The sequence below is a fragment of the Aplysia californica genome, unplaced genomic scaffold (assembly GCF_000002075.1).
Source record: "Aplysia californica isolate F4 #8 unplaced genomic scaffold, AplCal3.0 scaffold00668, whole genome shotgun sequence".
NCBI classification, from domain to species: Eukaryota; Metazoa; Mollusca; class Gastropoda; order Aplysiida; family Aplysiidae; genus Aplysia; species Aplysia californica.
In genome coordinates, this window is record NW_004797938.1 from 150324 (window position 1) to 168990 (window position 18667).

Consider the following 18667-nt stretch of genomic DNA (forward strand, 5'->3'; position numbering starts at 1 on the left):
TCAGTTCCAGCCGCTCGGCAAAACTGACTGTTAAACTAGTATTTTTCTCATTCTCAGTAAGGAAATGTAATAAAACCATATTGAAGAAGATCACTAAACGTTTTCACATCATAATCATATCCTATCGACTCCGGTGTTGCTTCATTATAGTATTCTGTTTTCCCCAGCAAGAAATGAACGCACGTCAACGACTCAACAGCAATCTCTCTCTCTCTCTCTCTCTCTCTCTCTCTCTCTCTCTCTCTCTCTCTCTCTCTCTCTTTCTCATTTGAGGATGCATCATCATCATTGTTGCCTTTCTCACCCTGCACCAACGTATAGGCCACGGACAAACACCGTCCACCTTTCTCCATCCTGGGCTAGCCTCTTGATGTTATTCCATGTCTTCCCACTTTTCTGTACATCGATTTCTGTGATTCTTCTCCAGGTTCCACGCGGTCTTCCCCTTGATCTCTTACCCTGTGGGTTCCAATCCAAAACTGTCCTTGTTATGCAGCTGCCTGACTTCCTGAGAGTGAGAGTATGTCCAATCCATCCCCACCGCCGTCTTCTTGCCTCATCTCTGACTGGGATCTGTCTTGTTTTCCTTAACACTTCCACATTGGTAACCCTGTCTGTCCATCTGATCCTCAGTAACTTTCTTAGACACCTGTTCAAGAAAACCTGGATCCTCTTTATGCAAGTCTGTGATGCGTTCCATGTCTCACATCCATACAACAGGACCGACTTCACATTTGAATTGAAAATCCTCAGCTTTGTTCGAAGTGAGATATCTCTGGTCTTCCAAATCCTATCCAAAGATATGAAAGCAGCCTGTGCTTTTCCAATGCGGGATTTTATTTCGGCACCTGTTCCTCCATTTCTGTCAATTATACTCCCAAGATATTAGAAAGATTCAACGTTTTCTAGTGCGTTTCCTTCTATTGTGACCTGCTCCTTTCGTTGTGCATCTGTCCTTATAGGACCTTTCCGGGGTGGATCCTCAATCCAACAGACTCTGATAGGCTGTTTAAAATTAATACTGAAGTCTTTGCTTGCATCTGTTCTTGGGTGTGCGACAGAAGCGCCAAGTCGTCTGCAAAATCCAGATCGTCCAACTGTGTCCATGGTGTCCACTGTATACTATATCTGTGTCCTCTGGTGGTTTCCTTCATCAGCCAGTCGACTGCCAATATGAAGAGAAACGGTGATAATAAACATCCCTGTCTCACACCAGTCTTGATGTCAAAGCTGTCAGTGAGCTGGCCATCATGTACAACCCTGTTACTTGTCCCTTCGTACATGCTCTTGATGAGGTTCACTAACTTCTGTGAGATTCCGTGGTGTCTCATTATCTTCCATTATCCATAGTGTTGCTCGGTCTATACTGTCAAAAGCCTTCTCGTTGCCAAGGAAGTTGGCTATCAGCTGGGAGTTCTACTCCAGGGACTGTGTTTGAAGATGCACATGATTGTTGTTTTTTTTTAAACATAGGCGTAGATCTACTGGTATTCGGCCTCATTTTAGATTGTAAACTGTTGTAAAGCACCCAGATCCGCACTGGGCATTGTATAGGCCTACACTGTTAAATGGTAGGTCTATAAGCTCCGAGTCCTGCCGATCGGGGGCAACTTATTTGTATCAGGAAAACACATTGGGTCTTGAAGTCATGGTGCAAACGAACCTAGTTTGAAATCCTATAGATCTAGCCAAGTGGGACGTTCTTAAACTTGAAAAGTTAGATGACTTTTGAAAACTCTCCACCAGCTGGTTTTGTCGAGACGGAGTAAGAAGTTAACTTCCTCTTAAATAAATCTTGCACTTGCAGTGTTGACACTGAAAGGGGCGTATTAAAAAGCCCACCGTATAAAAAAATAGGACAACCGACAGTTAATTCTCTTCTACTAGAGTAAGGTAACTACGTATTTTTTTAGTTTTTGCCTGGTCAATCCGTTAAAAAAAAAGTCTGGTTGATTCTTAAAACCGGTAGCCTAACCCTCTCCTTTTCTCATTGCGCCAGTGGTACATGGTGAGATGAAACAGCAATATGAGACAGCAATGTGTGAAGATGAGATTTTTAAGGGATATACAGGTGGGAAAAAGATAGGGAAGAGCAATGCGGTTTCTGAATCTGAGTACCGTTCATAAAATATGTTTAGCAGGGTAAAATATGAAGATTGTCATAAGCTAAGTTTACAATACGTTTATGAAAGTTAAAAAGAAAAAAAGGAGGAAGAAAAAACAATGTATTGAAAACAGTACACGTAAGCAATGACTCTAGTATAAGAATTACTCGACATGCAGATCTTTTACAACTCTCTTATTAAGAGAACATCAGCTTTTGTTGTGGTTTGATTATTATTATTATTTTTTTATTTGTGGGGGAGGGGTGAGAAATTGAACGGTGGGGGCCAGAACTCACAGTTCTCAGAGAGAACAAGATGCAGCCATGAGCATCCCGAAGGGTGAGATTCACAGTCATACCCGGGTATAAAAGAGGTAAAGAACCCCCCCCCCCAAAAAAAAAACAAAAAAAAAAAAAAACCCAACAACAAACAGGTGCCAGTTTTGTTGAAGGTTTACGGCGGTATGCCGCAAGTTCCGCCAGATCGCCCACATTCTTCACTTCGATCAAGAGGTCTTGCGTAGTGTTTTTTCTATGTGTTGTTTTTTTTGGTAAGTGTTTTACGGCGCTCGCAACTGCATAAGGCATTTAAAAAGATTGTGTGGCGACACTGGAATCAGGCGCTCGTCATATCGGGTATATGGAGTTATTTCACTATTCCCATTTATCTCGAATAGATGATATTTTCAATCGAAGGCGGTGGGGGTCATCTGGTATCAGGGATAAAGCTTGCGAGAAAAAAAGCCTCCAAGGTTTGATGATTTCCCTTCCATTATTTCCAATGCTTGAGTGTTTTTTGAAACTGCAAGTTTAGTTTATACACTTTTCAGTAAAATCCAGACAAAAATGTGTTTTTAAAAAGACATCTTGAGCCAAAACAACCCACCCCCTCCCCCCAAAAAAGAGAAAAAGATTGCTCAATGGTGAAAAAATACCGGTTTCTGGGATTTCATTATTTTGATGAGCGCCTTCGACAGGGAGCACACCTCCCCAGACAGTAGGGCAGTTGGTAGGAAATTTTGAATTTTGCGTGGGTGGCAGTCGAAGCCTACTCTTATCAAGTTTAGACCACCAAGGGATCTTTAACGCGCACAACTTGCACTCGGAATCTTCGAGATTTTTCTCCCTTGTCCGAGAAGACTAGGTGTAGATCTTTCCTACCAGAAGATCAGGGGTGTGCCTGAAAGACAGCAGTAAAAAGGAGCCATGGAGTAGCAGTAGAAAGGCTGCGGAAAGAGTCAGGAGCCCAGAGGAGGGGGCAAAGGAGGTGAAGGGCAGGAAGAGGAGACGAAAGCAGACTACAAAACATTGCAAGAGAGCAGGAAAGGAGGTGAAAGGAGACCATTTTAGAGAATAAATTTTTTTCGATCGCTAACCGGAGTAGAACCCGCGACCTTTGAATGTGAGGCCAACACCTTAACCTATAGGCCACAAAAGCCCACTAAATCATTTGTTGAATGTACATGCTTTTTAGCCCCCATCAACACAATTAGATAATTTAGGAGGTGGGCTTCGATCCTACCTATCAAGGTCAAGCAGGGATGAGATGGATACAACATTCCGGCAGGAAGACAGATACGCATTAATAAAAATTCTCCCCACTGGAGAATCGAACTCGGGTCTCCTGCATCTGACAGTGAAGCGCCTTTCCACTTTACCACAGACACCAGTAAAATTCAAGCTGTAAGGCAACAGGCGTTAAATTCATGCCTGTCATGTAAAGCTATAAACATTTTTTTGTAAAGTAAACACACAAAAACAACAACCCCCGAAACAAAAATAACAGGACAAGAAAATATCTTTATTTACACATCGTATGCCACAAGTTTCAATTCTTAGGTCATCATACTCCTAATACCAAAAAAAGAAACTCCAACAAGTACAAATGATTTGTACAGACATGAAAGTGAAGTGCAACGTAGGCATTCAACCACAGTCCCAATAATCTTTCCATGGTTTATTTACACAATGTTTACTATTGCAAACTTCATTTTTAACATAATTTCCAAAAGTTCCAAGATGAACTCAAGTACAAATGTTTTGTACACAGCTGAAGCACTATACAGACATTCAATCGCAATCTCTGAACGGTAGCATACCTCCATCCTCCTTTTTCTCATAAAAAACAGCATTCACGCACTTATACCATCATACGTACACACAAACATTACTGTACTGAAAGCATACATATTAGGTCAAGGTGGATAGAAATTGTAATGGGCGACATTAATTCTTTTTAACTAGCCGGGAGTTAAAGAAAAAAGTTGACGATAGAGGACAATAGTGCTTGCTTAGCCATACATCGAGTTTACAATGGGCAGCAAAATTGGCTTTAGAAAATGGTCACATAACAACATCAAAGCTAGAAGTTGAAGAACTGTAAGATCATTCCTATTGACTGAAATAAATTACAAGTTAGAATATGAAAATGTAAATAATTTCCTGAGACTGATCAGGCATTCAGGGGTAGGGAAGAGGGCAAATCAAGGGCAATATTCCCTTTTGTATACACATGTCTCAGATAACCATTGTATTACAAGTATTTTATGACCCCATCAATGCAGTTGAGATCATTTAGGAGACTGGCTGCTTCCACCCTATCTGTCACGGTCTACCCTGGCTAAGTGGGAGACACGATAGTGTAACCTTCCCCTCATCTGTATGTAACGGAGAACCTTACACTACTTACGGTTACTTGACAGACACAGCTCAGATCAATAGTGAAGTCCCACGCTCTCTGAAAACTTTTCTGTCACTAAACCCTCCCTCTGTCTACAAATATTGATGTCTTTCCCTCTCTCTCTCTCAGCCTAATGACATTTCTCTCCCGATAAAGCTTCTTTCACAGGTTAAAAATATTTCTCTCTCGCAAAACCTTCTCGCTGTCCGAAACATTTCTCTCTCCCACTCTCCGTCTTATAACGGTTCTGTTTTGATAAAGTCTCCTTTACTGTCTAAAAACACCTTTCTTTCTTGCAAAACCCTCTAAAACAGTCTAAAATATTTCGTACTCTCATGGAACCCTGATGTCTAATACAGAGCAGCCTGTCTACAACGACCTTCGATATAATGACATCCTCTGTATCACGACATGGTGCCCAGGTCCCGATTTTTTTCTTACATATCATTAGTAACTTTTGGTTGCCTCTCTATAACCACAACTCTTTAAGGTTTTACGGCACTCACAACTGCATAGGGTCATATGAGCACCAAGGGGTGGATGTCAACAGAGAAGTCCAAACGGAGAATCAGGCTTACTCTTATCACCTCTCTTGCCTCAACAGCACAAAGTCTGCTTCAACTATCAAGGCACCCCGGAAATAGCAGTTCACAAGAGTGACAAACATACAAAAGAAGTAGAGGCAAAATAACGATAGTAAGGATGAGGAAAGAAAAAGCAGCAGTTCTCTCTCTGTAACAACATTGTTTTCTGGTCCCCGACGAAGTTGTTATAGAGAGGCTGCACTGTATCTAGACAGGTAGGGAACCCCCTTTTTTCTTGTATCTAGAAAGGAAGAGAACCCTGTTGTCTTGTATTTAGACACAGAGTTCCTGCCATGAACTCCCCACCAACTTGAAGGAGGTGTCAAGGAGAAATTTTAAAACTTCAAGCAGATTTGGTCAAGAAATTCATGCCGTTTATGACGGTGCGCCAAGAGCAATTCGAGAAAAAATTTTTTCAAGCCTGAACCGGAGAAATTCAAGGAGCTTTCAAGGATTCCTTGAATTTAAGGAGGCCGCAGGAACCCTGTATCTACTATCTAGACAGGCAGGGAGGGAACCCCGTTCTCTCACAGCTACACCGGCAGGGAACCCTATTGTCTCACAACTACACCGGCAGGGAACCCTTGTTGTCTCGTATCTCTACACCGGCAGCACCAGATTGGTGAGCAGCTCCTTGATGGCTGGCAGGATGGCGCACTCGTTGCTGTGGTTCTGCTGCTGGTAGTGCTCAGCGAAGCGGTTGAGCATGGTGCCCACGGCCTGCAGGGACGGTGTGTTGGCCTGCATGGAGGGTGTGTTGGCCTGCGTCTGCCGCGTCAAGTCCACCTTCACCAGCTTGTTGGCCTGCATCTCGTACAGCAGCGGCACTACGATGGACTGCTCCCCCGAGCCCACGTTCAGGCCAATCCGAGTCAGCTGGAGCTGAGGGAGGAGGGAAATAATAAGATAAGATAAGATAATACTTTCTTATCCAGGAGGGAAATTTTTCTTGGCCGTATAGGACCGTAAAAACACATGCAGGTATACATAAAAATTTAAATTATATATTACTCTCATTAAATTTCGATATGAACAGAGAAGTAAAGCTGACAAAATGTACTTATCACATCGCATCATTCAACCACATGCAGGAATTTAATTACAAGACATTTGGAGTTATATAGATACATACTCTAAGAGCAATACACATCAATAGCCTAATAAGGCTTAATATTAAAAGCGACTTGAGTTCATTGAGTAAATGTCAGCTTAATTCTGTTTTGAAAGGTATTCTGAGAAAAGCTGAGATTTAAAAAAGGTAACTTGTATAAAAATGTGTGTTTGGGGCAAAAGCTCTGCCTTCGATATGCCCTCATTAATGCCGAGTAGAAAACTGTTTCAAATTTCAAAAACAGAGTTCCCATTTGACAAAAAAGTGTCGAATTCTAAAGGTTTAATGCCCCTTTCATCGCTATACCGTTATAAACGTGGTGAAACCCCCATATTTAAGGTTCACCCAATAGGACTGCGTCAACTGGGTGTTGAGCCATTAAACCTCCCAAAAACAACCCAAGTTCAGAAAGCCTCGTTGGGAATTCAAACCAGGGCCATCTGGTCCCCAGTCCAGTATGATTTTAACTGAACTAACAGAATGCCCTCCCACTTGAGGGGGAACGTTACTGCTGAAGGTCATTGCCACAACTCACCATGAAGATCATCTTGGACTTGACCACAAACGCTGGGCCTCCGACCTGTGAGATACAGTGCAGGGGAGGGGGGATGGTCAAGCACCACTGGACCGTCCACTTCATCGATCGGTCCGGCATCTATGTAAAGAAGCAGAGTGAGACGATGAAGGCACAATACAGAGAACACCTATCAGACAGACATTGGAAAGATATGGACAGGACAGCTGCAATGATTATACAATGATAGGGATCGTAGTAAATAAATAAAAAATATCTGTTGAGTAATGTAACAGAAAAGTGGGCTGACCACTCCTGAAGAGAATTTGAGATGAGCACAAAACTCCATTCCATCCCTCCCGAACACACCTCGTTCCTTGTCACTTTATCTCTTACAATCCCCCCCCCACCCCCCTTCCACACACACACAAGCTTTCTCTCCCTACCTCCTCCTCCAATCTCTCTCTTTCCTCAATTTTTTTCTCCCTACTTTTCACTCCATGTCCATACCTCCTTTCTTTTTTCCTTTCCTCTCCTCTCTCTCTTTCAGTTTTCTCCACTCTATATTCCAGTCTCCCTCTTATCCTCCATCTCTCTCTCTCTTTCAGTTTCTCATCTCTTTTCTCCTGTCTCTCTCTCTCCCTCTCAGCCTCTCATCTCTCTTTCACTCCCTCTGTCTCTTTACCAGCTCTAGCTTCATGATCTGTATGCAGTCCTTGACGATGAGATACGGTGCCGAGACGATCCTAACAATGGAGGTGAGGGCGTTCAGTTTGTAGGGTGGACAGAAGGCCTTCAGGTCAAAGAACTTCTCCAGGATCTGCAACTCTTCAGCAGTCCACTTGTCCTGGTACTCTGAAAGCACACAAAGACACACAAACAATCCATAAGGGGAACAGGTCAGGTTTCATTCTTAACAAGTTCACATTTTTACAATTTAAGGGGGTGTTGCAAAAGTATAAGCCTTCGTCATCAAATAAGAGGTTACATTCTTTTTCTTTTTTTAAAACACATTTTTGCCCTTAAAAACTCTTGTATCTATCTGTCATTTTTAAAATTTTGCCCTTACTCTAAAAATCTGATCAAAATGGCTGACAAATAATCTTTCCAACTGTTGAGCATACAGATATATTTTGTTTACTTGGTTTTTTTCGTTGTTTTTAAACATTTTATTCAATTTATTATTTTTTCTTAAAGGATGGGTGGGGAGGCTTCTTTATTTTCAGTGACCAAAACCTTTAATCAACACATAGCAGAAGGATATCTACCCCTGTATCCTAGGACTCACCGGGTGTTGGTGTGATCTTCATGTGCAGCGACTGCGAGGTGGTGCTGTTGAGCGTTATCTTGAACTGCATACTCTCCACCTTGAAGCAAGTCACTCCCGGCTCGGAGCTGAGCACCGAAGTGATCTGGAAACGACGATACAACAACAACAGCTTCAAGAACAATCAACGATTTGTTTCATTCGTTTGTTTGAGTAAAGAGATGCACATTGGTGTTATAACCACCATTTAGTGCTGGAAAATAATAGGACAAATAGAAACAACACAAGGAAAGATAAGAAGTGAAACCTACTAGTAGCATCTGTAAGTGCTTGTTGACTAAAAACTGTGAATCGTCACTCAAGTTTGTTTTTTTCTTCAGCGTATGCTTACTGACCTAAAGTGCTACTTAGTATTTTTTCCTTCTTTCCTACAAAACACCTATTTTCTTTATCTCTCCTACTTCTTTCCTTTGTTGGTTACTTTATTGTAACACCTATAATCTTCAGCACTTATATGACCTAAGTCTGTTGCAAGTGCCGTAAAAGTTCTTAAAGAAAACTAAAGTAAAGAGTATTTTCGATCTAGCGTGTAACTCACGGTGCTCTCAGAGTTGACAACGCGGACCATGTGCTTCCTCATGATGATGCAGGCGAAGAAGCGCTCGAGAGGGGAGGCTGGCGGGTGCTGCACGGCCCCCTGCTGGGGTTCGGGGGTCGGGGTGAGCAGCGTGTTGAAGCCCTTGTGAGACAGGATGGTTGGGATGGAGGCAGCCCACGCCCGCTGCGGGAGGATGCGGGACGGTGGGTTCACCACTGAGCCACCGCGCAGAGAAAACGAGAATAAAACATGGGAATTTTCACTTTATTTTATGTTGTTTTTCTAATCACATAAATTATTTTTTTCAAGACCAGAAGTATCAAACTCCTCCAAAAGTGATATCAAATTCGATAACTAGCAACTTTAATTTGCAATGTCATTATTTTTTTCGAGACAGTTTTTGTAACTACACCCCACCCCCCAAACATGCTTTCATTCAACGGTAATAAACTAAATATCCAGACCAAATTATCTCTGCTCTTCCTCCAAATCTGTATGGGTCTCCTCCTCCTCCTCTCCCCACTCTTAATCAAAAAGTTAACTATCAAGACCACACTACCTGCAAAAAGTCATAATATTCATAAAACTACATTTACTGAAAAATTTAAACAAATATTTTATAGTTGACATATCGTCACTGCCGCAAGCAATCCACTTAAGCCGAATCATCAATCATTTGTGGTCAGACTGACCTGCCATCTTGTGGTCGCCGTCCTTGTGTGTCTGTGGCGAATGCAGGGCTGGGTGTCCTGGCGACTGCTGGGTGTGCGGCGACGGGGCTTGCACGGACGGCGAGCCCACCCACCCGCCGCGGGCGCCCCCTGGTGAGGGCATGGCCAGGCTAGAGCCGGGGAACGGGGAGCCTCCATCTACCATGCCTGGAACAGCAAAAACAAAAATTGATCTTTTTTAAATAAAAAAACTTCATATATATAGAGTTGAAATTGTCCAAGATGGCAACCCGTGGTCGACGAATAGATTGTTTATCATAGTTTTACGACACTTGCAACACAATACGGTCATACAAGTGCCAAAGATTAGATGTTACAAGGGAGTAATAAACACAAAAAAGAAGGAGGAGAGATCAGGACTATAGATGTCTGATAGGAAAGAAGGAGCAAACCACACCAGAGCATCCGCAAACTACCCACATTTATCATAAATAATGAGACGTCTTGGACAGTGTCATTATAATATATATTTTTTTAAAAACCTACACAAGGGGGGATGTTGGAAGTGGCCTTTTGTACAGGTAATAGTCTTAGACTGGTGGCCTTTAGAGCTGGTTCGACTGTACACAGAGGTTTTGAAAAGGAGCAACCAGGGAGGAGGGTAGGGGGGGGAACGACCACAAGGTAATCATAATAAAAAATAAGAAACTCCTAAGTACTTAAGTATTTCAAAGGACAACATGATGAGTCATGTGTACATTCTTCAAAAGCCTTTGAGATAGACCTCTGAAACTAAACCCCCCTCCCCCCCCTCTCTTTCTTTATCACACTCTCCTTCATTCTCTCTCTCTCTCTGTATATGTATATATATATCACTCTCTCTCCTTTCATCTCTCTTTCACATATTTGCTGAGTCATACGTTATAAAGTGCAAATGTATGAGTCAAAGGCCTTTAACGTAGATAAAATCATCTTAAAACCCCTCTCCCCCCTCACACCCCACCCCCAAATACACACACGACCACACTGACTCACCAGGCCCCATGAAGGAGGCGGCGGGCGACTGCATGTGTAGACTCATCAGCGACGACTGTGGCGAGGCAGCCACGAAGGAGCCGGGAGACGGCACGTGGAGCTGGGGGTTGCTGGGAGAGTTGGCCGTGAGGAGCGTGCCGGGGGAGGGCGTGCCCATCAGGGCGGTGGACGGGCTCGGGTTCACCTGATCCATACAGACAAAGGAAGTTGCAAGTGAGTATTTCATGGCTCTCAACTCAGTTTTAAAAAAAGGGGAACTTTTCCAGTGATCGCGACAGAAGATCATTTTCGCGAGACACCCAGTATTATTATACTGTTTATCTTTAAAATGCTGAAACAAAAATCATCAATTTGTCAAAGTAAGGTTATTTCATACCAGTTTGAGAGTTTGGAAGATAATTTCAAGTAAAAGAGTCACTTACCAAATATTTACAATCTTGATTATGTACCGAAAGTGGTGGCACATTACTGGGAGGTGCACCTCCCAGGAACCCTCTTTGCCAGTGACAGTTCTTCAACAGTATAGCGGTGGAAATGGCAGTAGCGGAAATCCACTAAAAAGCGGAATATTGAGACCAATGGTATTTTTTACTTTAGTCTGAGTAAGAGTTTTACAGCACTTGCAGCCCAATCAGGTTACTTGAAATACTATTGGGTCATATGGGTTCACCTGAACCGGACAAAGTGTTTGAGTTTGAGACTTTTTAATCCGGGAGTCTCTGGAAATCTAGGACAGTTTGAGTTTTGAGTTTAAAAAAGCACACTGACACAATAAGGCTGATTCATTACCTTGTCAATGTAGACGTTTTAAGCCCTACACTCAAAGGTAGGCACAGTACACTTTCTACACTAATATCTGACTCATGGCATTGAAGACCATCTCACAGTTGTTGGAATGCAGATAGAAATGAAATGATGAAAATAATGTTGGCTATGAGTACTGATAATTGATGTAATTTTGATTTGGAATTAATCATCTATAAATACCTGTAGAAATTCCTGCTCAAGAAGACACATAAAAAAAATAAAATCAAAATCATTTTTCCTGAACATTGTAGATTAATAATCATAATGCTTTTTGTAGGGGGGAGGGGGGGGGGAAACGATAAAAAGCAACTACTTTATATAATCTGCACACAACTCACCCCTGCGGGCAATCGGGCAGATCCGGGTGAGGCGGGCGTGTGCGGGTTCGAGGGCGGGGTCATCGGGTTGTGGAAACGGAAGCCATCCTGGCGACCTTGCTGGCTGCCCGGCTGTCGGGACAGCGGTGAGCCCGTTGCCTGGCCACTGGACATGAACAGCTCCGAGGGCTGAGGGGACGGGGGGTTGTCATCCGCCGACGTGGATTGTCTGCCCATGCCCATGGTCACACCCTCGTCCACGAACATAGAGAGAAAAGCCTGTGGGAAGAGAAGAAAAAAAGTTCTAGAAATTTCTGTCAGATCAAATAACTGTGACACACTACAGGAAAGCATGTGGGAAGAGGACAAAAAAGTTCTAGAACTTTGTATCTGATAAAAGGACTGAAGCATAGGACATAGGAGAAGAGTTTTAGAATTTTCTCTCTATCTAATCAAACGACAGATGCCCTCCTATCTCTGTAGTAAAGCCTCCTCAACAAATCAACAACCAGAAAAAATAGTTAGAAGTACAAACCTTGAGACCCTGAGTGGGGTACAGCCCCTCGATGGGTTTACTTGTGTCGAACAGGCTGTAGGCCCCGTCTCTGACCGCCACCGTTTTGTTGCCGCGGAAGTGAACGTCCAGACAGTGGCTGTTGGAAAATAATAATTATTATAATAATGATTAACAGCATTTGTATAGCGAAAATCCCTGTTCAACAGCAAGTTCTATGCGCTTTAAAATTGATTACCCAAGCAGAGAAGAGAGCATTCTGCAACAATCTCAACTTCCTGGGAAGCATATAGTGCAAGCTGCCATTTATAGGCGCTACTTACATACTGACAGGATCTTTTGTTGTCTAAAACAGGACATTTAAAAACCCATTAAAAAAAAAAATATTACTGATTATCTCTCTCAGAGGGTCAAAATGAGACCCCCCCCCCAAAAAAAAAAAAAAAACCAGGGAAAAAGTTTTACTGAGAAGTAGCAGCAAAACAACCCAAAAAAGAGGCACTTTATTACATTCATAAAGCTACTTTCACTGAAAAAAAATTAAAGACAAAGTTACATATTCACACATACTTTTACAAATTTACAAATGAGTCTGGCACAGAAAGAGAGTGGCAAAATCCGGTTAAGCATGCTGCAAGTTACTTCCAAAGGAGATGAAAAAAGAATGTCTTATTTTTTTCTTCCACATCCCATTGACACCCACCTGTTTCGACAAACAATCCGAACATGTGAACTGGACTGAGGTAGAACAGCAAAATTCTGCACATGTTGTCGGGGGTGCTGAAGAAGAAGAAAAAAAAAGGAAATACACACACATGATACATACAATATGTGTTAGTTCATATTATTCAGATGAAATTTTCAAAACAGACTTCCTCCATGGCGTCTTTTCCTTTAGACAAAATAGGATCATACACATCACAGCATGGGTTCACTTGACTCATTACTGCACTCTCCAAAAGTATCCTGCCATATCTCCAGCATAGGTCAAATCTATATGCCAACTTCTGGCTCTAGAATGAGTCCTGCTTGCGGCAAAAAACCAAAAATGCACCCCCCCCCACCCGCCACAGCCAAAAGCCACAACTTTCCCCAACTCAAATGCCCACAGGCATCTGTGGATTGCGACACTGTAAGAATGCTGTATTCTATGAAGCCTTTTGTGGGACCTTAAGACGCCTTCCATTGAAGAAGTTTCAGATATTCCATTTAAACACTATGAATTTGCAACAAAACAAAAAATTCAACAAAAAATGAAATGAACCTACTTAATATTCTAAATATCAATAAGATAACAGAATAACTAGGGGAAATAGTTTCAAATTAATGGAATTGCATACGCAATACCTACCACAACATCGCATATTTGAGGACAGAACTAGCTTCAACGATCACAAGCTTACCAGTAGAAAGTGCCTTAGATATTATCACAACATAAAGAATGAGCTTGCGTAAAAATTAGGTACAGTACTCCCTGCTTCAGCACACTGTACTAAAATACCCATTGTAATAACTACAACTTTACTATCTAATTCACATGTCTAGAGGCACACTCTTCTTCAATAAATGCAGGATTCCTCTAGGGAGAGTCTTGGGGGGGGGAGGGATTTCCCCAACTTACCATGCTGGCACCCAAGATGGCTGCCGACGGAAGTTTGCTGACCGACATCATCGGGGTCCAAGTGTCGTGGAGAGTCTATTAAAAAAAAAGAAAACAAAAAGAGAGGATGAGGACCAGATGAAAAGTAACAACATTTGGTTTTTAGCTCTCCTGGAAAATTGTAACAACTGCATATACTATATTGTTTTAAAATGACAGCAGAGTAGGTTTTATTGTTTTAATAAGGTCTTACAGCGCTCGCAACTGCATAAAGTCATATGAGTGCCCAGGGGTGGACGTCAACAGAGAAGTCCAAACGGGGAATCAGGCTTACTCTGCTCACCTCTCTAGCCTCAACAGCAAAAAGTCTGTTTCAAGGCACCCCGGAAATAGCAGGTCACAAGAGTGTGACAAACATACAAAAGAAGTAGAAGAAAAATGACGATAGTAAGGTTTAGGAAAGAAAAAGCAGCAGTTACCTCTATGTTTTTCCGGCACAGTATGAGAACAACATTGATAAATCAGCCAATTTTCAATTCTACTATGCATAAGAAAATGTCAATGTCCCCCCTTTGGGAAAGACAACTTCAATCAGTAGCACCGCCCTGTGCCCTGGGGAAGATTTTGAAAAATGACGTCAGAGTGGGTTTACCTGACTGAGCTGGGCCAGGCTGCCGTGCAGGTTGAACTCCTCCGTCAGCTGCAGCAGCATGGGGATGTGTGGGTTGGCAGACGCCGACGGGAGCCGCGTGCCCAAGGTCAGACCGAACCTTTTGCTGGTCGGCCGCCACGCCACGCTCACCTGGTGGACAACGGTACCAGTTTTTTGAGTTTGGGTTTTTTTTTGGGTTTTAGTATGCATTTTACGGTACTTGCCATACAATTATGTCATATAGGTGCTGAAGATTAGTAGAGGGGTTACAAGACAGTAACAAACACACAAAAAAAAAAAAAAGGAGGAGAGATAAAGACAATAGACGTTAGACGGGAAGATAAGGAGCAAACCAGACCAGGCCACCCATCAACTACCCACTGAGTTTCAATAACAAGAAGCATTAAATGCAAGGGACAAAATCAAAATAGGCATACAGAAACAGCAGAGGGAAAAGAAGAGATGCAGGACCTACCAGGGGCCACCCTCCAGCCACCCGCCACTATATAGGGTTGACAGGGTGTAAAGCATCAAACAAAGTTACGATAACAAACTAAAGAAAAATTACAACATCCCAAAAAATGTTCCCACTGCAACAAAACTTTACTCAATAAAATCAAAACAAAACAAAATTATTTTTCTTCCTGTGCCAGATCTGAAACAAACAACAGTGATCATATTTGCTACTAAATTCTCTGCTCGGACACTTTAAAAACCCACAAAAAACACCCTCCCCCCCACCCCCTTATAAAAAATGCAACACAACAGCAATACGAGCATCGCAAGCTGCCTCAGCACACAGCCACAGCACAGCGTTATGTTCCTACCAGGCTGCACATGTTGGGTCCGTACGCCATGGTCAGTTTCCGGTAGTTGTACGACTGGATCTCAATCATTGTGGACAAGCCTGTGCGAGCATCTGTCAGAGAGAGAAAGAAAAAAAAGAACAAATTGTCAGGTAGCTGTTCAGAAGTAGTAAGCCCAAAAAGATGAAATTTGTAAAGAATTGTATTTCTTAATCTGTGGTAGCAGTTATAATTATGTCCTCAATCATGATATATTTGGTCAAAATTCCAATTCTAAATCTTTTAAAAAGCAGGAAAAGATGCATTATCGTAATGTGGTCCAATCTTTAAAAGAATCAAACAGTATTTATGTCTCAAAAAAAAATAAAAAGTTTTCTGGGCTTACTACTGTTGAACACCTTGCCACAATATTTTAAAAAACCAACCCAAGTCAAATCCTACAACAATTTGTAACAAAACAGTCTTTATATATTTTAAAAAGCCACTAGTTTTCTTGTGAAAAACAAGCACATAAAAAAAACCCATACAGGAAGTCAATACTTCACTTTCACCAAAAAAAGATTATTAAGCGTTTGTCGTACCCAGAGCTGGATGTAACGGAGTACAAGTACTCCGGTACTTGTACTTACGTTACAATTTTCGGTACTTTTACTGTACTCCGGTACATTTTGAGAACCAGTACTTTTACTGTACTCCGATACTTTTTATAAAAGTACTTTTGAGTACTTTTGAAGCTTAATGAAAGAATAAGTGCCGACATTTCCGATCATAATTTACGGAACAAACACCCGGGCGGGCACAGCCGATCAACCAAGAGTTAAAAGTTGAGATTAAAAAACTGCCCGTCGCGTCAAAGATCAGCTCTTGTGAAAGTGATCACATGCGCAGTAAAACTCCATGAAACGGTACAATGATCCCCAGACGGGATCACACCGAGGTGTGAACAGACAGATGGGCGTTTCTTTTCCCCAAACATCGCACTCGCATCTGAGCTCGCCACCTGAACTTTCATCCCTCGCTGGGTGGGTTGGGCCTACAAGTTCGCTCCAGGCAGGATCACATCGAACTGTGAACTCTTCCCTGACCATTGAAGTTGAAGGCAGTTTTTCTCTATTCCCGAAATAGCGAGACAGCCTGAATTTTAATTGGTGTGGTCACAGCGTAATGGTACGTAACGACAAAGGCGTGGGGACTCAATCAGAGATGGAAGGCTACAATTTTTGGACAGGTAAAGGGGAGGGGCAACTGGATAAACGTAGATAAAGATCTCGAGACGATATGCTAATGAGTGTACGGTATAATATTATGGCTTGCCTCATGCCACCATGCTACTGTGATTGGTCATCAAGGATGACCACTCTTTGCTCGCTATATGTCATAAACCTACCCAGGGGTCACGCCAGTTCTTGGGCCACTGTAGATTCTTCCTTAGCTTCGTCGGGCTAAGATCCCATATTTCCCTTGCTCCCGAGCGCTGGGAGCTTAGGTGGAGACTACTGTAGTAGAGAATCTTTGGTTACACTACACTTACTAGACTCTAGGAAATTACATGTAGTCCTATTTTGATTTGCCGTGGACTACACAGTGTGACCAAACTCTGTCTTACCACTATTATAATCAATTGAAACTGAAACTGAGTTCTCAATGTATATCCATCTAACATTTTTTAGGCTACCTAAATTTCTTTTTTCCTTTTTTTGTGGTTTGTGCTTAAGGCTACCTTGATTCCTTGAGGATTTGTTAAAGAAGAATTCAAAGCACTTTTTTTGCTGGCCATTTTCATAAATTTTTTATTTTCTTAGATCAACTTTGTCTCTATATTTTCCAATTTTGATACTTTTCCTACTTTCCGACCTCTAGGACTGACTTACATTTGATCATATTGTCTTGCTCAAACAAATTCTATTCATAATATCACTTACTCACTAGTTGCGTCTGTTTGTTTGCTGGGTTTTTTTTTCAATTTCACGGACAATTTCCACCTACGTTCAGTGCGTATATTCAAATGCTTTGTATACTGTTTACATTATTAGTAATAAATGGCCGAATTTGTCAATTATACTAAAAATGTTAATTGTTATTCAATATGAAGTTTTGCATTAGTATTGAAGTGCTTTAGCATATTAGCAAAAGTACTCCAAATGTACTCATAAGTAATTTTTTTAAAAGTACGTGTACTCAAGTACATTTTACAGGAAAGTACTTTTACTGTACTTAAGTACATATTTTAGATTGTACTTAAGTACCTTTTTAAAAGTACTTTAACAGCTCTGGTCGTACCTGCCAGCATATCTCGAGATAAAAACAATGCAAACAAATCTCAGGATGAAAACAAAGAAGAGATGCCGTGCTGGCAGAGAAAAAAAAACCCAACAAAAAAACCTTTCTATTTACCATTGTAGCTGTCGGCAAATCTCATGACGCAGCCGTAGAGGTAGGCTATGGACGTCCACTCGTCCAGCAGGTCGGTCACTGTCTTCTGGACGTTGTCGCCGTTCATGTCCAGGGAGAGACAGATCCTCTGGCTGGGGCCTGTCAATTGTTAGTCAAAAAGTGTTTTAGGCCCACATCGACACAATTTACATCATTTACGAGACACACTATAGTAAACTGTAATAGTTAAAATGTTCTACGCCTGCCTTCATCAGCACAATTCAGACCATTTAAGAGGTCGGTTTCCTTGACATTGCCTGCCAGGGCCAACCAAGGCTAAGTTAGGTATAATATCCCAGCAAACAGATGGGAGGGGGTGGGGGGAGAAGAAGAGAACCTCAAGTTAGTACAAACAGTAAATTTAACATGACTTTACCTTTTTCTTTGATATGTATACTGGGCACAGGAGATTTGTTGAACACAAACTGTGGAATGAACAGAATCAAAATCTCAGTTTCTGAGCTCATTCTTGGATGTACTTCAGCATGTGGACTTAAATACTTGTGAACATTTTACAAAAACAGATAAAAAGAACATAAGCTTAACGGCTGCTACATAACATGCGACTTCTCCAACAATATTATATCAGCAAAAGTAAAAAACAACAACAGCCCAAAAACCCCAGTACAATCCTTTGGTGATAATGTGTGAACAATTTTTTCAACCTGTGCTTGTTTTTAACGCATGTGTGAACATTGAACATTTTCTTTTTGTTTGTTTTAGTAGAGGTATTACGGCGCTCGCAACTGCATAAGGTCATATGAGCGCCAAGAACATTTTCTTTACATGCCCACAATGACAAAGGAATAGCAGAACAGTGAACATTTTGAACAATATCCTCATCTCAACCTATTCTTCCTTTCGTTGTTGTACAATTATATGACACCACAGTGCAGGACTCTTTTTGAACAAAAGGTCACACCTCAAAGACCACACACCTCCAGCCAAATTGTTAATATTTATCTAAAACAATC

The 18667-nt window shown here is 41.8% G+C and overlaps 1 protein-coding gene across 1 annotated transcript in view; it reads right to left on the reverse strand.

Annotated features, from left to right (window-relative positions):
* Positions 1-5439: 5439 nt before the first annotated feature.
* The window catches only part of LOC101845650 (mediator of RNA polymerase II transcription subunit 14), a 37707-nt gene continuing 24479 nt past the window's right edge, over positions 5440-18667 (reverse strand). Inside the window, exons 26-40 of the mRNA XM_005108217.3 lie at positions 18070-18118; positions 17655-17792; positions 15282-15373; positions 14455-14604; positions 13824-13898; positions 12906-12982; positions 12224-12341; positions 11710-11967; positions 10565-10748; positions 9551-9736; positions 8859-9073; positions 8282-8405; positions 7679-7848; positions 7015-7134; positions 5440-6250 (exon numbers count right to left, since the gene is read on the reverse strand). Of these exons, the coding sequence (XP_005108274.1) occupies positions 5969-6250; positions 7015-7134; positions 7679-7848; positions 8282-8405; positions 8859-9073; positions 9551-9736; positions 10565-10748; positions 11710-11967; positions 12224-12341; positions 12906-12982; positions 13824-13898; positions 14455-14604; positions 15282-15373; positions 17655-17792; positions 18070-18118 (2238 nt within the window). The 3' untranslated portion in view covers positions 5440-5968. The remainder of the gene's footprint in view (positions 6251-7014; positions 7135-7678; positions 7849-8281; positions 8406-8858; positions 9074-9550; positions 9737-10564; positions 10749-11709; positions 11968-12223; positions 12342-12905; positions 12983-13823; positions 13899-14454; positions 14605-15281; positions 15374-17654; positions 17793-18069; positions 18119-18667) is intronic.